At 47.2% G+C, this 19,880-nt stretch overlaps 1 protein-coding gene across 9 annotated transcripts in view; it reads left to right on the top strand.

Moving 5' to 3' along the window:
• The window catches only part of LOC110508063 (muscleblind-like protein 1), a 180,248-nt gene that overhangs the window by 75,471 nt on the left and 84,897 nt on the right, over window positions 1–19,880 (top strand). The window contains exon 1 of one of the 9 annotated variants that reach the window (XM_036965212.1): window positions 18,888–19,052. The exons of the other annotated variants lie outside the window; for them this stretch is intronic. Coding sequence (XP_036821107.1) covers window positions 19,044–19,052 — 9 coding nt within the window. The 5' untranslated portion in view covers window positions 18,888–19,043. Of the gene's footprint in view, window positions 1–18,887; window positions 19,053–19,880 lie in introns of those variants that run through there. 9 annotated transcript variants of the gene reach the window in all.

Genomic DNA, 19,880 nt, shown 5'->3' with positions numbered 1-19,880 from the left:
TCACTGACCCAGTATATGCCAGTCACCATCACTGACCATGTATACGCCAGTCACCATCTCTGACCCTGTATGTGCCAGTCACCATCACACACTGACCCTGTATATGCCAGTCACCATCACATCACTGACCCTGTATATGCCAGTCACCATCACTGACCCTGTATATGCCAGTCACCATCACACACTGACCCTGTATATGCCAGTCACCATCACATCACTGACCCTGTATATGCCAGTCACCATCACTGACCCTGTATATGTCAGTCACCATCACATCACTGATCCTGTATGTCAGTCACCATCACTGAACTGTATATGCCAGTCACCATCACTGACCCTGTATATGCCAGTCACCATCACACACTGACCCTGTATATGCCAGTCACCATCACTGACCCTGTATATGCCAGTCACCATCACTGACCCTGTATATGTCAGTCACCATCACTTACCCTGTATATGCCAGTCACCATCTCACACTGACCCTGTATATGTCAGTCACCATCACATCACTGACCCTGTATATGCCAGTCACCATCACTGACCCTGTATATGCCAGTCACCATCACTGACCCTGTATATGCCAGTCACCATCACTGACCCTGTATATGCCAGTCACCATCACTGACCCTGTATATGCCAGTCACCATCACACACTGACCCTGTCTATGACAGTCACCATCACTGACCCTGTATATGCCAGTCACCATCACTGACCCTGTATATGTCAGTCACCATCACTTACCCTGTATATGCCAGTCACCATCTCACACTGACCCTGTATATGTCAGTCACCATCACATCACTGACCCTGTATATGCCAGTCACCATCACTGACCCTGTATATGCCAGTCACCATCACTGACCCTGTATATGCCAGTCACCATCACTGACCCTGTATATGTCAGTCACCATCACATCACTGATCCTGTATGTCAGTCACCATCACTGAACTGTATATGCCAGTCACCATCATTGACCCTGTATATGCCAGTCAACATCACACACTGACCCTGTATATGCCAGTCACCATCACTGACCCTGTATATGCCAGTCACCATCACTGACCCTGTATATGTCAGTCACCATCACTTACCCTGTATATGCCAGTCACCATCTCACACTGACCCTGTATATGTCAGTCACCATCACATCACTGACCCTGTATATGCCAGTCACCATCACTGACCCTGTATATGCCAGTCACCATCACTGACCCTGTATATGCCAGTCACCATCACTGACCCTGTATATGCCAGTCACCATCACACACTGACCCTGTCTATGACAGTCACCATCACTGACCCTGTATATGCCAGTCACCATCACTGACCCTGTATATGTCAGTCACCATCACATCACTGACCCTGTATATGCCAGTCACCATCACTGACCCTGTATATGCCAGTCACCATCACATCACTGACCCAGTATATGCCAGTCGCCATCACTGACCCTGTATATGCCAGTCACCATCACATCACTGACCCTGTATATGCCAGTCACCATCACATCACTGAAACAGTATATGCCAGTCACCATCACTGATCATGTATATGTCAGTCACCATCACATCACTGACCCAGTATATGCCAGTCACCATCACTGACCCTGTATATGCCAGTCACCATCACTGAACCTGTATATGCCAGTCACCATCACTGACCATGTATACGCCAGTCACCATCACTGACCCTGTATATGCCAGTCACCATCACACACTGACCCTGTATATGCCAGTCACCATCACACACTGACCCTGTATATGCCAGTCACCATCACATCACTGACCCTGTATATGCCAGTCACCATCACTGACCCTGTATATGCCAGTCAGTGTCACCATCACTGACCCTGTATATGCCAGTCACCATCACACACTGACCCTGTATATGCCACTCACCATCACTGACCCTGTATATGCCAGTCACCATCACATCACTGACCCTGTATATGCCAGTCGCCATCACTGACCCTGTATATGCCAGTCACCATCACATCACTGACCCAGTATATGCCAGTCGCCATCACTGACCCTGTATATGCCAGTCACCATCACACACTGACCCTGTATATGCCAGTCACCATCACTGACCCTGTATATGCCAGTCACCATCACTGACCCTGTATATGCCAGTCACCATCACTGACCATGTATACGCCAGTCACCATCTCTGACCCTGTATGTGCCAGTCACCATCACACACTGACCCTGTATATGCCAGTCACCATCACATCACTGACCCTGTATATGCCAGTCACCATCACTGACCCTGTATATGCCAGTCACCATCACACACTGACCCTGTATATGCCAGTCACCATCACATCACTGACCCTGTATATGCCAGTCACCATCACTGACCCTGTATATGTCAGTCACCATCACATCACTGACCCTGTATATGCCACTCACCATCTCTGACCCTGTATATGCCAGTCAGTGTCACCATCACTGACCCTGTATATGCCAGTCACCATCACACACTGACCCTGTATATGCCACTCACCATCACTGACCCTGTATATGCCAGTCACCATCACATCACTGACCCTGTATATGCCAGTCGCCATCACTGACCCTGTATATGCCAGTCACCATCACATCACTGACCCAGTATATGCCAGTCGCCATCACTGACCCTGTATATGCCAGTCACCATCACATCACTGACCCTGTATATGCCAGTCACCATCACATCACTGACACAGTATATGCCAGTCACCATCACTGACCATGTATATGTCAGTCACCATCACATCACTGACCCAGTATATGCCAGTCACCATCACTGACCCTGTATATGCCAGTCACCATCACTGACCCAGTATATGCCAGTCACCATCACTGACCATGTATACGCCAGTCACCATCTCTGACCCTGTATGTGCCAGTCACCATCACACACTGACCCTGTACATGCCAGTCACCATCACTGACCCTGTATATGCCACTCACCATCTCTGACCCTGTATATGCCAGTCAGTGTCACCATCACTGACCCTGTATATGCCAGTCACCATCACACACTGACCCTGTATATGCCACTCACCATCACTGACCCTGTATATGCCAGTCACCATCACATCACTGACCCTGTATATGCCAGTCGCCATCACTGACCCTGTATATGCCAGTCACCATCACATCACTGACCCAGTATATGCAAGTCGCCATCACTGACCCTGTATATGCCAGTCACCATCACACACTGACCCTGTATATGCCAGTCACCATCACTGACCCTGTATATGCCAGTCACCATCACTGACCCTGTATATGCCAGTCACCATCACTGACCATGTATACGCCAGTCACCATCTCTGACCCTGTATGTGCCAGTCACCATCACACACTGACCCTGTATATGCCAGTCACCATCACATCACTGACCCTGTATATGCCAGTCACCATCACTGACCCTGTATATGCCAGTCACCATCACACACTGACCCTGTATATGCCAGTCACCATCACATCACTGACCCTGTATATGCCAGTCACCATCACTGACCCTGTATATGTCAGTCACCATCACATCACTGACCCTGTATATGCCACTCACCATCTCTGACCCTGTATATGCCAGTCAGTGTCACCATCACTGACCCTGTATATGCCAGTCACCATCACACACTGACCCTGTATATGCCACTCACCATCACTGACCCTGTATATGCCAGTCACCATCACATCACTGACCCTGTATATGCCAGTCGCCATCACTGACCCTGTATATGCCAGTCACCATCACATCACTGACCCAGTATATGCCAGTCGCCATCACTGACCCTGTATATGCCAGTCACCATCACATCACTGACCCTGTATATGCCAGTCACCATCACATCACTGACACAGTATATGCCAGTCACCATCACTGACCATGTATATGTCAGTCACCATCACATCACTGACCCAGTATATGCCAGTCACCATCACTGACCCTGTATATGCCAGTCACCATCACTGACCCAGTATATGCCAGTCACCATCACTGACCATGTATACGCCAGTCACCATCTCTGACCCTGTATGTGCCAGTCACCATCACACACTGACCCTGTATATGCCAGTCACCATCACATCACTGACCCTGTATATGCCAGTCACCATCACTGACCCTGTATATGTCAGTCACCATCACATCACTGATCCTGTATGTCAGTCACCATCACTGAACTGTATATGCCAGTCACCATCACTGACCCTGTATATGCCAGTCACCATCACACACTGACCCTGTATATGCCAGTCACCATCACTGACCCTGTATATGCCAGTCACCATCACTGACCCTGTATATGTCAGTCACCATCACTTACCCTGTATATGCCAGTCACCATCTCACACTGACCCTGTATATGTCAGTCACCATCACATCACTGACCCTGTATATGCCAGTCACCATCACTGACCCTGTATATGCCAGTCACCATCACTGACCCTGTATATGCCAGTCACCATCACTGACCCTGTATATGCCAGTCACCATCACTGACCCTGTATATGCCAGTCACCATCACACACTGACCCTGTCTATGACAGTCACCATCACTGACCCTGTATATGCCAGTCACCATCACTGACCATGTATACGCCAGTCACCATCTCTGACCCTGTATGTGCCAGTCACCATCACACACTGACCCTGTACATGCCAGTCACCATCACTGACCCTGTATATGCCACTCACCATCTCTGACCCTGTATATGCCAGTCAGTGTCACCATCACTGACCCTGTATATGCCAGTCACCATCACACACTGACCCTGTATATGCCACTCACCATCACTGACCCTGTATATGCCAGTCACCATCACATCACTGACCCTGTATATGCCAGTCGCCATCACTGACCCTGTATATGCCAGTCACCATCACATCACTGACCCAGTATATGCCAGTCGCCATCACTGACCCTGTATATGCCAGTCACCATCACACACTGACCCTGTATATGCCAGTCACCATCACTGACCCTGTATATGCCAGTCACCATCACTGACCCTGTATATGCCAGTCACCATCACTGACCATGTATACGCCAGTCACCATCTCTGACCCTGTATGTGCCAGTCACCATCACACACTGACCCTGTATATGCCAGTCACCATCACATCACTGACCCTGTATATGCCAGTCACCATCACTGACCCTGTATATGCCAGTCACCATCACACACTGACCCTGTATATGCCAGTCACCATCACATCACTGACCCTGTATATGCCAGTCACCATCACTGACCCTGTATATGTCAGTCACCATCACATCACTGACCCTGTATATGCCACTCACCATCTCTGACCCTGTATATGCCAGTCAGTGTCACCATCACTGACCCTGTATATGCCAGTCACCATCACACACTGACCCTGTATATGCCACTCACCATCACTGACCCTGTATATGCCAGTCACCATCACATCACTGACCCTGTATATGCCAGTCGCCATCACTGACCCTGTATATGCCAGTCACCATCACATCACTGACCCAGTATATGCCAGTCGCCATCACTGACCCTGTATATGCCAGTCACCATCACATCACTGACCCTGTATATGCCAGTCACCATCACATCACTGACACAGTATATGCCAGTCACCATCACCGACCATGTATATGTCAGTCACCATCACATCACTGACCCAGTATATGCCAGTCACCATCACTGACCCTGTATATGCCAGTCACCATCACTGACCCAGTATATGCCAGTCACCATCACTGACCATGTATACGCCAGTCACCATCTCTGACCCTGTATGTGCCAGTCACCATCACACACTGACCCTGTATATGCCAGTCACCATCACATCACTGACCCTGTATATGCCAGTCACCATCACTGACCCTGTATATGCCAGTCACCATCACACACTGACCCTGTATATGCCAGTCACCATCACATCACTGACCCTGTATATGCCAGTCACCATCACTGACCCTGTATATGTCAGTCACCATCACATCACTGATCCTGTATGTCAGTCACCATCACTGAACTGTATATGCCAGTCACCATCACTGACCCTGTATATGCCAGTCACCATCACACACTGACCCTGTATATGCCAGTCACCATCACTGACCCTGTATATGCCAGTCACCATCACTGACCCTGTATATGTCAGTCACCATCACTTACCCTGTATATGCCAGTCACCATCTCACACTGACCCTGTATATGTCAGTCACCATCACATCACTGACCCTGTATATGCCAGTCACCATCACTGACCCTGTATATGCCAGTCACCATCACTGACCCTGTATATGCCAGTCACCATCACTGACCCTGTATATGCCAGTCACCATCACTGACCCTGTATATGCCAGTCACCATCACACACTGACCCTGTCTATGACAGTCACCATCACTGACCCTGTATATGCCAGTCACCATCACTGACCCTGTATATGTCAGTCACCATCACATCACTGACCCAGTATATGCCAGTCACCATCACATCACTGACCCAGTATATGCCAGTCGCCATCACTGACCCTGTATATGCCAGTCACCATCACATCACTGACCCTGTATATGCCAGTCACCATCACATCACTGAAACAGTATATGCCAGTCACCATCACTGACCATGTATATGTCAGTCACCATCACATCACTGACCCAGTATATACCAGTCACCATCACTGACCCTGTATATGCCAGTCACCATCACTGAACCTGTATATGCCAGTCACCATCACTGACCATGTATACGCCAGTCACCATCACTGACCCTATATATGCCAGTCACCATCACACACTGACCCTGTATATGCCAGTCACCATCACACACTGACCCTGTATATGCCAGTCACCATCACATCACTGACCCTGTATATGCCAGTCACCATCACTGACCCTGTATATGCCAGTCACCATCACACACTGACCCTGTACATGCCAGTCACCATCACTGACCCTGTATATGCCACTCACCATCTCTGACCCTGTATATGCCAGTCGGTGTCACCATAACTGACCCTGTATATGCCAGTCACCATCACACACTGACCCTGTATATGCCACTCACCATCACTGACCCTGTATATGCCAGTCACCATCACATCACTGACCCTGTATATGCCAGTCACCATCACTGACCCTGTATATGCCAGTCACCATCACATCACTGACCCAGTATATGCCAGTCGCCATCACTGACCCTGTATATGCCAGTCACCATCACATCACTGACCATGTATATGCCAGTCACCATCACATCACTGACACAGTATATGCCAGTCACCATCACTGACCATGTATATGTCAGTCACCATCACATCACTGACCCAGTATATGCCAGTCACCATCACTGACCCTGTATATGCCAGTCACCATCACTGACCCTGTATTTGCCAGTCACCATCACTGACCATGTATACGCCAGTCACCATCACTGACCCTGTATGTGCCAGTCACCATCACACACTGACACTGTATATGCCAGTCACCATCACATCACTGACCCTGTATATGCCAGTCACCATCACACACTGACCCTGTATATGCCAGTCACCATCACACACTGACCCTGTATATGCCAGTCACCATCACATCACTGACCCTGTATATGCCAGTCACCATCACTGACCCTGTATATGCCAGTCACCATCACACACTGACCCTGTACATGCCAGTCACCATCACTGACCCTGTATATGCCACTCACCATCTCTGACCCTGTATATGCCAGTCAGTATCACCATCACTGACCCTGTATATGCCAGTCACCATCACACACTGACCCTGTATATGTCAGTCACCATCACATCACTGACCCTGTATATGCCAGTCACCATCACTGACCCTGTATATGCCAGTCACCATCACATCACTGACCCAGTATATGCCAGTCGCCATCACTGACCCTGTATATGCCAGTCACCATCACATCACTGACCCTGTATATGCCAGTCACCATCACATCACTGACACAGTATATGCCAGTCACCATCACTGACCATGTATATGTCAGTCACCATCACATCACTGACCCTGTATATGCCAGTCACCATCACTGACCCTGTATATGCCAGTCACCATCACTGACCATGTACACGCCAGTCACCATCACTGACCCTGTATGTGCCAGTCACCATCACACACTGACCCTGTATATGCCAGTCACCATCACACACTGACCCTGTATATGCCAGTCACCATCACATCACTGACCCTGTATATGCCAGTCACCATCACTGACCCTGTATATGCCAGTCACCATCACACACTGACCCTGTATATGCCAGTCACCATCACATCACTGACCCTGTATATGCCAGTCACCATCACTGACCCTGTATATGCCAGTCACCATCACACACTGACCCTGTATATGCCAGTCACCATCACACACTGACCCTGTATATGCCAGTCACCATCACACACTGACCCTGTATATGCCAGTCACCATCACATCACTGACCCTGTATATGCCAGTCACCATCACTGACCATGTATACGCCAGTCACCATCACTGACCCTGTATATGCCAGTCACCATCACACACTGACCCTGTATATGCCAGTCACCATCACACACTGACCCTGTATATGCCAGTCACCATCACATCACTGACCCTGTATATGCCAGTCACCATCACTGACCCTGTATATGCCAGTCACCATCACACACTGACCCTGTACATGCCAGTCACCATCACTGACCCTGTATATGCCACTCACCATCTCTGACCCTGTATATGCCAGTCAGTGTCACCATCACTGACCCTGTATATGCCAGTCACCATCACACACTGACCCTGTATATGTCAGTCACCATCACATCACTGACCCTGAATATGCCAGTCACCATCACATCACTGACCCTGTATATGCCAGTCACCATCACTGACCATGTATACGCCAGTCACCATCACTGACCCTGTATATGCCAGTCACCATCACACACTGACCCTGTATATGCCAGTCACCATCACACACTGACCCTGTATATGCCAGTCACCATCACATCACTGACCCTGTATATGCCAGTCACCATCACTGACCCTGTATATGCCAGTCACCATCACACACTGACCCTGTACATGCCAGTCACCATCACTGACCCTGTATATGCCAGTCAGTGTCACCATCACTGACCCTGTATATGCCAGTCACCATCACACACAACTTCCACAAAGCTGTGAACGATCTGAGAGACACGGCATGAAGGGCATTCTATGCCATCAAGAGAAATGTACATTTCAACATACCAATTAGGATTTGGCTAAAAATACTTGAATCAGTCGTAGAGCCCATTGCCCTTTATGGTTGTGAGGTCTGGGGTCCGCTCACCAACCAAGACTTCACAAAATGGGACAAAACACCAAATTGAGACTCTGCACGCAGAATTCTGCAAAAATATCCTCCGTGTACAACGTAGAACACCAAATAATGCATGCAGAGCAGAATTAGGCCGATACCCACAAATGATCAAAATCCAGAAAAGAGCCGTTAAATTCTACAACCACCTAAAAGGAAGAGATTCACAAACCTTCCATAACAAAGCCATCACCTACAGAGAGATGAACCTGGAGAAGAGTCCCCTAAGCAAGCTGGTCCTGGGGCTCTGTTCACAAACACAAACACATCCTACAGAGCCCCAGGACAACAGCACAATTAGACCCAACCAATTCATGAGAAAACAAAAAGAGAATTACTTGACACATTGGAAAGAATTAACAAAAAAAACAGAGCAAACTAGAATGCTATTTGGCCCTAAACAGAGAGTACACAGCGGCAGAATACCTGACCACTGTGACTGACCCAAAATTAAGGAAAGCTTTGACTATGTACAGACTCAGTGAGCATAGCCTTGCTATTGAGAAAGGCCGCCGTAGGCAGACATGGCTCTCAAGAGAAGACAGGCTATGTGCTCACTGCCCACAAAATGCGGTGGAAACTGAGCTGCACTTCCTAACCTCCTGCCCAATGTATGACCATATTAGAGAGACATATTTCCCTCAGATTACACAGATCCACAAAGAATTCGAAAACAAATCCAATTTTGAAAAACTCCCATATCTACTGGGTGAAATTCCACAGTGTGCCATCTCAGCAGCAAGATTTGTGACCTGTTGCCACGAGAAAAGGGCAACCAGTGAAGAACACACACCATTGTAAATACAACCCATATTTATGCTTATTTATTTTATCTTGTGTCCTTTAACCATTTGTACATTGTTAAAACACTGTATATATATATATATATATATATATAATATGACATTTGTAATGTCTTTACTGTTTTGAAACCTCTGTATGTGTAATGTTTACTGTTAATTTTTGTTGTTTTTCACTTTATATATTCACTTTGTATGTTGTCTACCTCACTTGCCTTGGCAATGTTACCACATGTTTCCCATGCCAATAAAGCCCTTGAATTGAATTGAATTGAATTGAGAGAGAGAGAGACAGAAAGAGAGAGAGAGAGAGACAGAGAGAGAGAGAGACAGAGAGGAAGAGAGAGAGAGGGAGGAAGAGAGAGAGAGACAGAGAGGAAGAGATAGAGAGAGATAGACAGAGAGAGATACAGAGAGAGAGAGAGACAGAGAGAGAGACAGAGAGAGAGAGACAGAGAGAGAGACAGAGAGAGAGACAGAGAGACAGAGAGAGAGAGAGAGAGACAGGAGAGAGAGAGAGAGAGACAGAGACAGAGAGAGAGACAGGAGAGAGAGAGAGAGAGAGAGACAGAGAGAGAGAGAGAGAGAGACAGGAGAGAGAGAGAGAGAAAGGAGAGAGACAGGAGAGAGAGAGAGACAGGAGAGAGAGAGACGAGAGAGAGAGAGACAGGAGAGAGAGAGAGACAGTAGAGAGACATAGAGAGAGAGAGAGACAGAGAGACAGAGAGAGAGAGACAGGAGAGAGAGAGAGATAGGAGAGAGAGAGAGAGACAGGAGAGAGAGAGAGACAGGAGAGAGAGAGAGAGAGAGATGGCTGTAATATCATTTTATTGCTATGCTGTCGCCGCGCTTTTTGTCGACATTGATATTTTTCAAAGGTGTTTAATTTGATTTGAGCTGCATCAGACTAAAGTAGAGCTGCCTCCATTCTGTCCTCACATCATGTCTGCTTTCGGCTAACGCTTGGCTGCTTATCTTCCCCTAGGCTCTATCTGGGTATCAGATCTTGCCTCACTTAGACTCCAGATGAGTGATCTGTCTGCACTAAGATCACTGAAAGGGTGCGGTGGGGTTATCCACATGCCAACAGCATCCATGTTTTCCTGCAGATATTGTAACACCTGTCTCGATTCTAATAATTTTTTTGGGGGGTGGGATTGTTTTAAGACGGTCCTACCAAGGACCATTTAGCTTTATGAAATTGAATTTGAATATGAATTTTAAGGCCCCCCCGTAGGGCTAAAAAAATGTACACTACCGTAGAATGGTTTGGAGTCACTTAGAAAGAAAAGCAACACAAAAAATGTGTCCATTTATAATGGTATCAAATTGATCAGAAATACAGTGTATACATTGTTAATGTTGTAAATAACTTTTGTAGCTGGAAACGGCTGATTTTTTTAACACAGGCGTACAGAGGCCCATTATCAGAAACTATCACTCCTGTGTTCCAATGGTGAACAACTGAGCAAGATTGACATGTACATTACAGTGTCCAGTTTGAGAAACACCTCACAAGTCCTCAACTGGCAGCTTCATTAAATAGTACCCGCAAAGCATCAGTCTCAACGTCAACAGTGAAGAGGTGACTCCGGGATGCTGGCCTTCTATGCAGAACACCAGTCTCAACGTCAACAGTGAAGAGGTGACTCCAGGATGCTGGCCTTCTAGGCAGAACACCAGTCTCAACGTCAACAGTGAAAAGGTGACTCCGGGATGCTGGCCTTCTAGGTAGAGTTGCAAAGAAAAACCCATATCTCAGACTGGCCAATAAAAATAAAAGATTAAGATGGGCAAAAGAACACAGACACTGGACAGAGGAACTCTGCCTAGAAGACCAGCATCCCGGAATCACCTCTTCACTGTTGACGGTGAGACTGGTGTTTTGCGGACACTACAGTATTTAATGAAGCTGCCAGTTGAGGACTTGTGAGGCGTCTGTTTCTCAAACTAGACCCTATAATGTAATGTAGTACACAGCGTTGTACGAGATCTTCAGTTTCTTGGCAATTTCTCACATGGAATAGCCTTCATTTCTCAGAACAAGAAAAGACTGACGAGTTTCAGAAGAAAGTTCTTTGTTTCTGGCCATTTTGAGCCTGTAATTGAACTCACAAATGCTGATGCTCCAGATGCTAAACTAGATGAAAGAAGGCCAGTTTTATTCCTTCTTTAATACGAACAACAGTTTTCAGCTGTGCTAACATAATTGCAAAAGGGTTTTCTAATAATACATTAGCCTTTTTAAAATGATAAACTTGGATTAGCTAACACAACGTGCCAATGGAACACAGGAGTGATAGTTTCTGATAATGGGCCTCTGTACGCCTATGTAGATATTCCGTAAAAAATGTGCCGTTTCCAGCTACAACAGTCATTTACAACATTAACAATGTCTACACTGTATTTCTGATCAATTTGATGTTATTTTAAATGGACACATTTTGTTTTCTTTCAAAAACAAGGACATTTTTTTAAGTGACCCCAAACTTTTGAACGGTAGTGTATATTTACAAATTATTTGAGAAAACAGTGAAGTTAATCGTACTGCCCTAGAAATGAATTGAATAACAGATTCATACCGAACAGATGGTCAAAAGTACATTTAAAGGAAGTGTCTAGCCCGAACCTTCCGGACACTACCCTCTGGGCAACCACTGCTTGAATCAATGTTGTTTTCACATTATTTCAATACAATTACGTTGAAACAATGTGGAATAGAAGTTGAATTGACGTCTGTATCCAGTGGGTACAGAACTTGGCACATGGACGGCATCGACTTCAGCCTGTAGAGGTCGTAGACCGGAGAACACCATTGTATTCGTGAGAGTCTCATCTCTCAGTAGCTGGGATCATTTTGGTGCCAAACTGTTCGTAATTTTTTGGTTGAGCGGATCGATTTTGAGAATGTAGCTGTACAACGGCCATCTTTCACCTCAGATTCAGAGGGCCGACATCGGCAGATACAGTGGATGGAGACGCAGTCCATGTAAAAAATGTTTTATGTTTTTAATATGCTGATTTGATTTAAGTACAGGCGCAGGAATATGGAAAGAGATGCACTCAAAGAGACAACAAGAGAGAGAATGAGAGTGGGCTAGGGAGAGAGAGGGAGAGAGAGAGAGAGAAAAGGCAAAGGAGAGATAGGGAAATGGGGAGTAAGAGTGAGAAAGAGAGGGAGAAAGACAGAGAAAGAGATTAGACTGTCCTCTAAAATGGATGGTCCCACCCTTGATCGATGATGATCTATGAAGATGAGTGTTTAGCCGGAAGGCGCTATGTGGGAGCCGTGACTGTGCTGGGACATCAAGAGTGTGTATCAGGAAGGAGATGTGTGGGAAGGGTAGAGGGGACCCATGACTGTGCTGGGACATCAAGAGTGTGTAGCAGGAAGGAGATGTGTGGGAAGGGTAGAGGGACATCAAGAGTGTGTAGCAGGAAGGAGATGTGTGGGAAGGGAAGAGGGAAGCCATGACTGTGCTGGGACATCAAGAGTGTGTAGCAGGAAGGAGATGTGTGGGAAGGGTAGAGGGACATCAGGAGTGTGTAGCAGGAAGGAGATGTGTGGGAAGGGTAGTGGGGGGCCGTGACTGTGCTGGGACATTAAGAGTGTGTAACAGCAAGGAGATGTGTGGGAAGGGAAGAGGGAAGCCATGACTGTGCTGGGACATCAAGAGTGTGTAGCAGGAAGGAGATGTGTGGGAAGGGTAGAGGGACATCAAGAGTGTGTAGCAGGAAGGAGATGTGTGGGAAGGGTAGTGGGGGGCCGTGACTGTGCTGGGACATCAAGAGTGTGTAACAGCAAGGAGATGTGTGGGAAGGGTAGTGGGGGGCCGTGACTGTGCTGGGACATCAAGAGTATGTAGCAGGAAGGAGATGTGTGGGAAGGGTAGAGGGGACCCATGACTGTGCTGGGACATCAAGAGTATGTAGCAAGAAGGAGATGTGTGGGAAGGGTAGAGGGACATCAGGAGTGTGTAGCAGGAAGGAGATGTGTGGGAAGGGTAGAGGGACATCAAGAGTGTGTAGCAAGAAGGAGATGTGTGGGAAGGGTAGAGGGACATCAAGAGTGTGTAGCAGGAAGGAGATGTGTGGGAAGGGTAGAGGGACATCAAGAGTGTGTAGCAGGAAGGAGATGTGTGGGAAGGGTAGAGGGACATCAAGAGTGTGTAGCAGGAAGGAGATGTGTGGGAAGGGTAGAGGGACATCAAGAGTGTGTAGCAGGAAGGAGATGTGTGGGAAGGGAAGAGGGACATCAATAGTGTGTAGCAGGAAGGAGATGTGTGGGAAGGGTAGAGGGACATCAAGAGTGTGTAGCAGGAAGGAGATGTGTGGGAAGGGTAGAGGGACATCAAGAGTGTGTAGCAGGAAGGAGATGTGTGGGAAGGGTAGAGGGACATCAAGAGTGTGTAGCAGGAAGGAGATGTGTGGGAAGGGTAGAGGGACATCAAGAGTGTGTAGCAGGAAGGAGATGTGTGGGAAGGGAAGAGGGACATCAATAGTGTGTAGCAGGAAGGAGATGTGTGGGAAGGGTAGAGGGACATCAAGAGTGTGTAGCAGGAAGGAGATGTGTGGGAAGGGAAGAGGGAAGCCATGACTGTGCTGGGACATCAAGAGTGTGTAGCAGGAAGGAGATGTGTGGGAAGGGTAGAGGGACATCAGGAGTGTGTAGCAGGAAGGAGATGTGTGGGAAGGGTAGTGGGGGGCCGTGACTGTGCTGGGACATTAAGAGTGTGTAACAGCAAGGAGATGTGTGGGAAGGGAAGAGGGAAGCCATGACTGTGCTGGGACATCAAGAGTGTGTAGCAGGAAGGAGATGTGTGGGAAGGGTAGAGGGACATCAAGAGTGTGTAGCAGGAAGGAGATGTGTGGGAAGGGTAGTGGGGGGCCGTGACTGTGCTGGGACATCAAGAGTGTGTAACAGCAAGGAGATGTGTGGGAAGGGTAGTGGGGGGCCGTGACTGTGCTGGGACATCAAGAGTATGTAGCAGGAAGGAGATGTGTGGGAAGGGTAGAGGGGACCCATGACTGTGCTGGGACATCAAGAGTATGTAGCAAGAAGGAGATGTGTGGGAAGGGTAGAGGGACATCAGGAGTGTGTAGCAGGAAGGAGATGTGTGGGAAGGGTAGAGGGACATCAAGAGTGTGTAGCAAGAAGGAGATGTGTGGGAAGGGTAGAGGGACATCAAGAGTGTGTAGCAGGAAGGAGATGTGTGGGAAGGGTAGAGGGACATCAAGAGTGTGTAGCAGGAAGGAGATGTGTGGGAAGGGTAGAGGGACATCAAGAGTGTGTAGCAGGAAGGAGATGTGTGGGAAGGGTAGAGGGACATCAAGAGTGTGTAGCAGGAAGGAGATGTGTGGGAAGGGAAGAGGGACATCAATAGTGTGTAGCAGGAAGGAGATGTGTGGGAAGGGTAGAGGGACATCAAGAGTGTGTAGCAGGAAGGAGATGTGTGGGAAGGGTAGAGGGACATCAAGAGTGTGTAGCAGGAAGGAGATGTGTGGGAAGGGTAGAGGGACATCAAGAGTGTGTAGCAGGAAGGAGATGTGTGGGAAGGGTAGAGGGACATCAAGAGTGTGTAGCAGGAAGGAGATGTGTGGGAAGGGTAGAGGGACATCAAGAGTGTGTAGCAGGAAGGAGATGTGTGGGAAGGGTAGAGGGACATCAAGAGTGTGTAACAGGAAGGAGATGTGTGGGAAGGGTAGAGGGACATCAAGAGTGTGTAGCAGGAAGGAGATGTGTGGGAAGGGAAGAGGGACATCAATAGTGTGTACCAGGAAGGAGATGTGTGGGAAGGGTAGAGGGACATCAAGAGTGTGTAGCAGGAAGGAGATGTGTGGGAAGGGTAGAGGGACATCAAGAGTGTGTAGCAGGAAGGAGATGTGTGGGAAGGGCAGAGGGACATCAAGAGTGTGTAGCAGGAAGGAGATGTGTGGGAAGGGTAGAGGGACATCAAGAGTGTGTAGCAGGAAGGAGATGTGTGGGAAGGGTAGAGGGACATCAAGAGTGTGTAGCAAGAAGGAGATGTGTGGGAAGGGTAGAGGGACATCAAGAGTATGTAACAGGAAGGAGATGTGTGGGAAGGGTAGAGGGACATCAAGAGTGTGTAGCAGGAAGGAGATGTGTGGGAAGGGAAGAGGGACATCAATAGTGTGTAGCAGGAAGGAGATGTGTGGGAAGGGTAGAGGGACATCAAGAGTGTGTAGCAGGAAGGAGATGTGTGGGAAGGGTAGAGGGACATCAAGAGTGTGTAGCAGGAAGGAGATGTGTGGGAAGGGTAGAGGGACATCAAGAGTGTGTAGCAGGAAGGAGATGTGTGGGAAGGGTAGAGGGACATCAAGAGTGTGTAGCAGGAAGGAGATGTGTGGGAAGGGTAGAGGGACATCAAGAGTGTGTAGCAGGAAGGAGATGTGTGGGAAGGGTAGAGGGACATCAAGAGTGTGTAGCAGGAAGGAGATGTGTGGGAAGGGTAGAGGGACATCAAGAGTGTGTAACAGGAAGGAGATGTGTGGGAAGGGTAGAGGGACATCAAGAGTGTGTAGCAGGAAGGAGATGTGTGGGAAGGGAAGAGGGACATCAAGAGTGTGTACCAGGAAGGAGATGTGTGGGAAGGGTAGAGGGACATCAAGAGTGTGTAGCAGGAAGGAGATGTGTGGGAAGGGTAGAGGGACATCAAGAGTGTGTAGCAGGAAGGAGATGTGTGGGAAGGGCAGAGGGACATCAAGAGTGTGTAGCAGGAAGGAGATGTGTGGGAAGGGTAGAGGGACATCAAGAGTGTGTAGCAGGAAGGAGATGTGTGGGAAGGGTAGAGGGACATCAAGAGTGTGTAGCAAGAAGGAGATGTGTGGGAAGGGTAGAGGGACATCAAGAGTATGTAACAGGAAGGAGATGTGTGGGAAGGGTAGAGGGACATCAAGAGTGTGTAGCAGGAAGGAGATGTGTGGGAAGGGCAGAGGGACATCAAGAGTGTGTAGCAGGAAGGAGATGTGTGGGAAGGGTAGAGGGACATCAAGAGTGTGTAGCAGGAAGGAGATGTGTGGGAAGGGTAGAGGGACATCAAGAGTGTGTAGCAGGAAGGAGATGTGTGGGAAGGGTAGAGGGACATCAAGAGTGTGTAACAGGAAGGAGATGTGTGGGAAGGGTAGAGGGACATCAAGAGTGTGTAGCAGGAAAGAATAAACAAACACATCAGCTTGCTCTTTTCTTGTCAACGACAAATCTCCCTACACAAAACAACACAAATGTATTCATGCGCTATACAGTACATTATAAGTACAGAACAGATCAGTCTTCCTTCCTTCCTTCCTTCCTTCCTTCCTTCCTTCCTTCCTTCCTTCCTTCCTTCCTTCCTTCCTTCCTTCCTTCCTTCCTTTCTTCACTTCTCCAGCCTCTCTCTCTCTCCTCTCTGTCACATGATTAGGGGTTTATTTACAAGCTTAAATTAGCCACAGTTAACTTGTCATAGTCAGCCTGCCTCTTCATGACCTCACCACACCCCCCAACCCCTCCATCACTCCCTCACTGACTTGTTCTCTCTCTGCCTCTCTCTCACCTGGATTGGCATCTCCCTCTAGAAATAACCATTGCCCCCTCTCTCTCTCTCTCTCTAGCCCTTAAACATCAACTAGATTCTGACTGATATGACTTCTTTATAGAATGCATTACCTGCAGATGATGTATTTTTGCTTGTGCATTTGTCAAAGCAGGGGATTCCCCATCCATTTTTGGCTGACCTCATCATTGGCATCTCAAGGCCTTTCTAGCTGTGCTGGTAATAGTTAAAGGATTACAGGCGTTTTCATTACTGCTGTTCTTCCCCCAGTGTGGGGCTCTGACGGTTACTCATTCTAATGGCGGCAGCACAGAAACCAATACAAGGGGGAACACTGGCTGGCTGCCCCCCCCCCCCCCGTGTGTGTGTGTGTGTGTGTGTGTGTGTGTGTGTGTGTGTGTGTGCGCGCGCGTGCGAACGTGCCTGGTGGGAGTCATCTATTGGGTTTGTAAAGGAATGATATACTAACCATAGACAGTATTGATGATATACTAACCATAGACAGTACTAATGATATACTAACCAGAAAGTACTAATGATATACTAACCATATACAGTATTAATTATATACTAACCATAGACAGTACTAATGATATACTAACCATAGACAGTACTAATGATATACTAACCACAGACAGTACTAATGATATACTAACCATAGACAGTACTAATGATATACTAACCATAGACAGTACCAATGATATACTAACCATAGACAGTACTAATGATATACTAACCACAGACAGTACTAATGATATACTAACCACAGATAGTACTAATGATATACTAACCATAGACAGTACTAATGATATACTAACCATAGACAGTACTAATGATATACTAACCACAGACAGTACTAATGATATACTAACCACAGATAGTACTAATGATATACTAACCATAGACAGTACTAATGATATACTAACCACAGACAGTACTAATGATATACTAACCACAGACAGTACTAATGATATACTAACCACAGACAGTACTAATGATATACTAACCATAGACAGTACTAATGATATACTAACCACAGATAGTACTAGTGATATACTAACCACAGACAGTACTAATGATATACTAACCATAGACAGTATTAATGACATGCTAACCATAGACAGTATTAGTTATACCCTAACCAAAGGAAACCCGGACATCGGATCTCATTGTCTCTATATGAGTGGGGTTGAGTTCTCCTGTACAAGACATACTCTATCACACTGTACATCTCTGCCTCTTTTCTTTTTTCTCATTCTCCTTGTTTCCATCCAGATGGAACTACGCCTTATAGCTCAAACTGGGAATAAAGAGAGAGAGAGACAAACGTTGGATTAAAGCCTTGATGAAAAAGGTATTACCCAGAATGCCACAAATACTGTTACTGGCCATTAAGCAATTGACAGAGAGCAGAAAAGGGGGTTTAGATATGGAAGGTTTGAATTCCCGAGGGCCATTGTAGCCCATTTCAATTTATCACCGGAAGAACAGTACAAATATGGGAAGAAAATAATTAGGGTCTGTTTGCATGTTGGCTAGTTTTCAATTAAGGTTTTTAATAAGACTTGGTGCTCACTCACTCTCCCTCCCTGCCTGCTTTTTCACCCTGGCAGAATGAAGTGATACAACTGAATTAGGGTGCTGATGAGGTATTAGGGTGCTGATGAGGTATTGGACTGCTGATGAGGTATTATGATGTTGATGAGGTATTAGGCTGCTGATAAGGTATTAGGCTGCTGATGAGGTATTAGACTGCTGATGAGGTATTAGACTGCTGATGAGGTATTGGACGGCTGATGAGGTATTAGACTGCTGATGAGGTATTGGACTGCTGATGAGGTATTGGACTGCTGATGAGGTATTGAGCTGCTGATGAGGTATTAGACTGCTGATGAGGTATTAGACTGCTGATGAGGTATAGGGCTGCTGATGAGGTATTAGACTGCTGATGAGGTATTGGGCTGCTGATGAGGTATTAGACTGCTGATGAGGTATAGGGCTGCTGATGAGGTATTAGACTGCAGATGAGGTATTGGGCTGTTAATGAGGTATTAGGCTGCTGATGAGGTAATGGACTGCTGATGAGGTATTATGCTGCTGAGGAGGTATTATGCTGCTGATGAGGTATTAGACTGCTGATGAGGTATTAGACTGCTGATGATGTATTAGACTGCTGATGAGG

Source organism: Oncorhynchus mykiss, chromosome 27, assembly GCF_013265735.2.
Source record: "Oncorhynchus mykiss isolate Arlee chromosome 27, USDA_OmykA_1.1, whole genome shotgun sequence".
Lineage (NCBI taxonomy): Eukaryota > Metazoa > Chordata > Actinopteri > Salmoniformes > Salmonidae > Oncorhynchus > Oncorhynchus mykiss.
The sequence above is the reverse complement of the archived record's forward strand: the minus strand, read 5'-3'. Positions and strand labels throughout refer to the sequence as shown.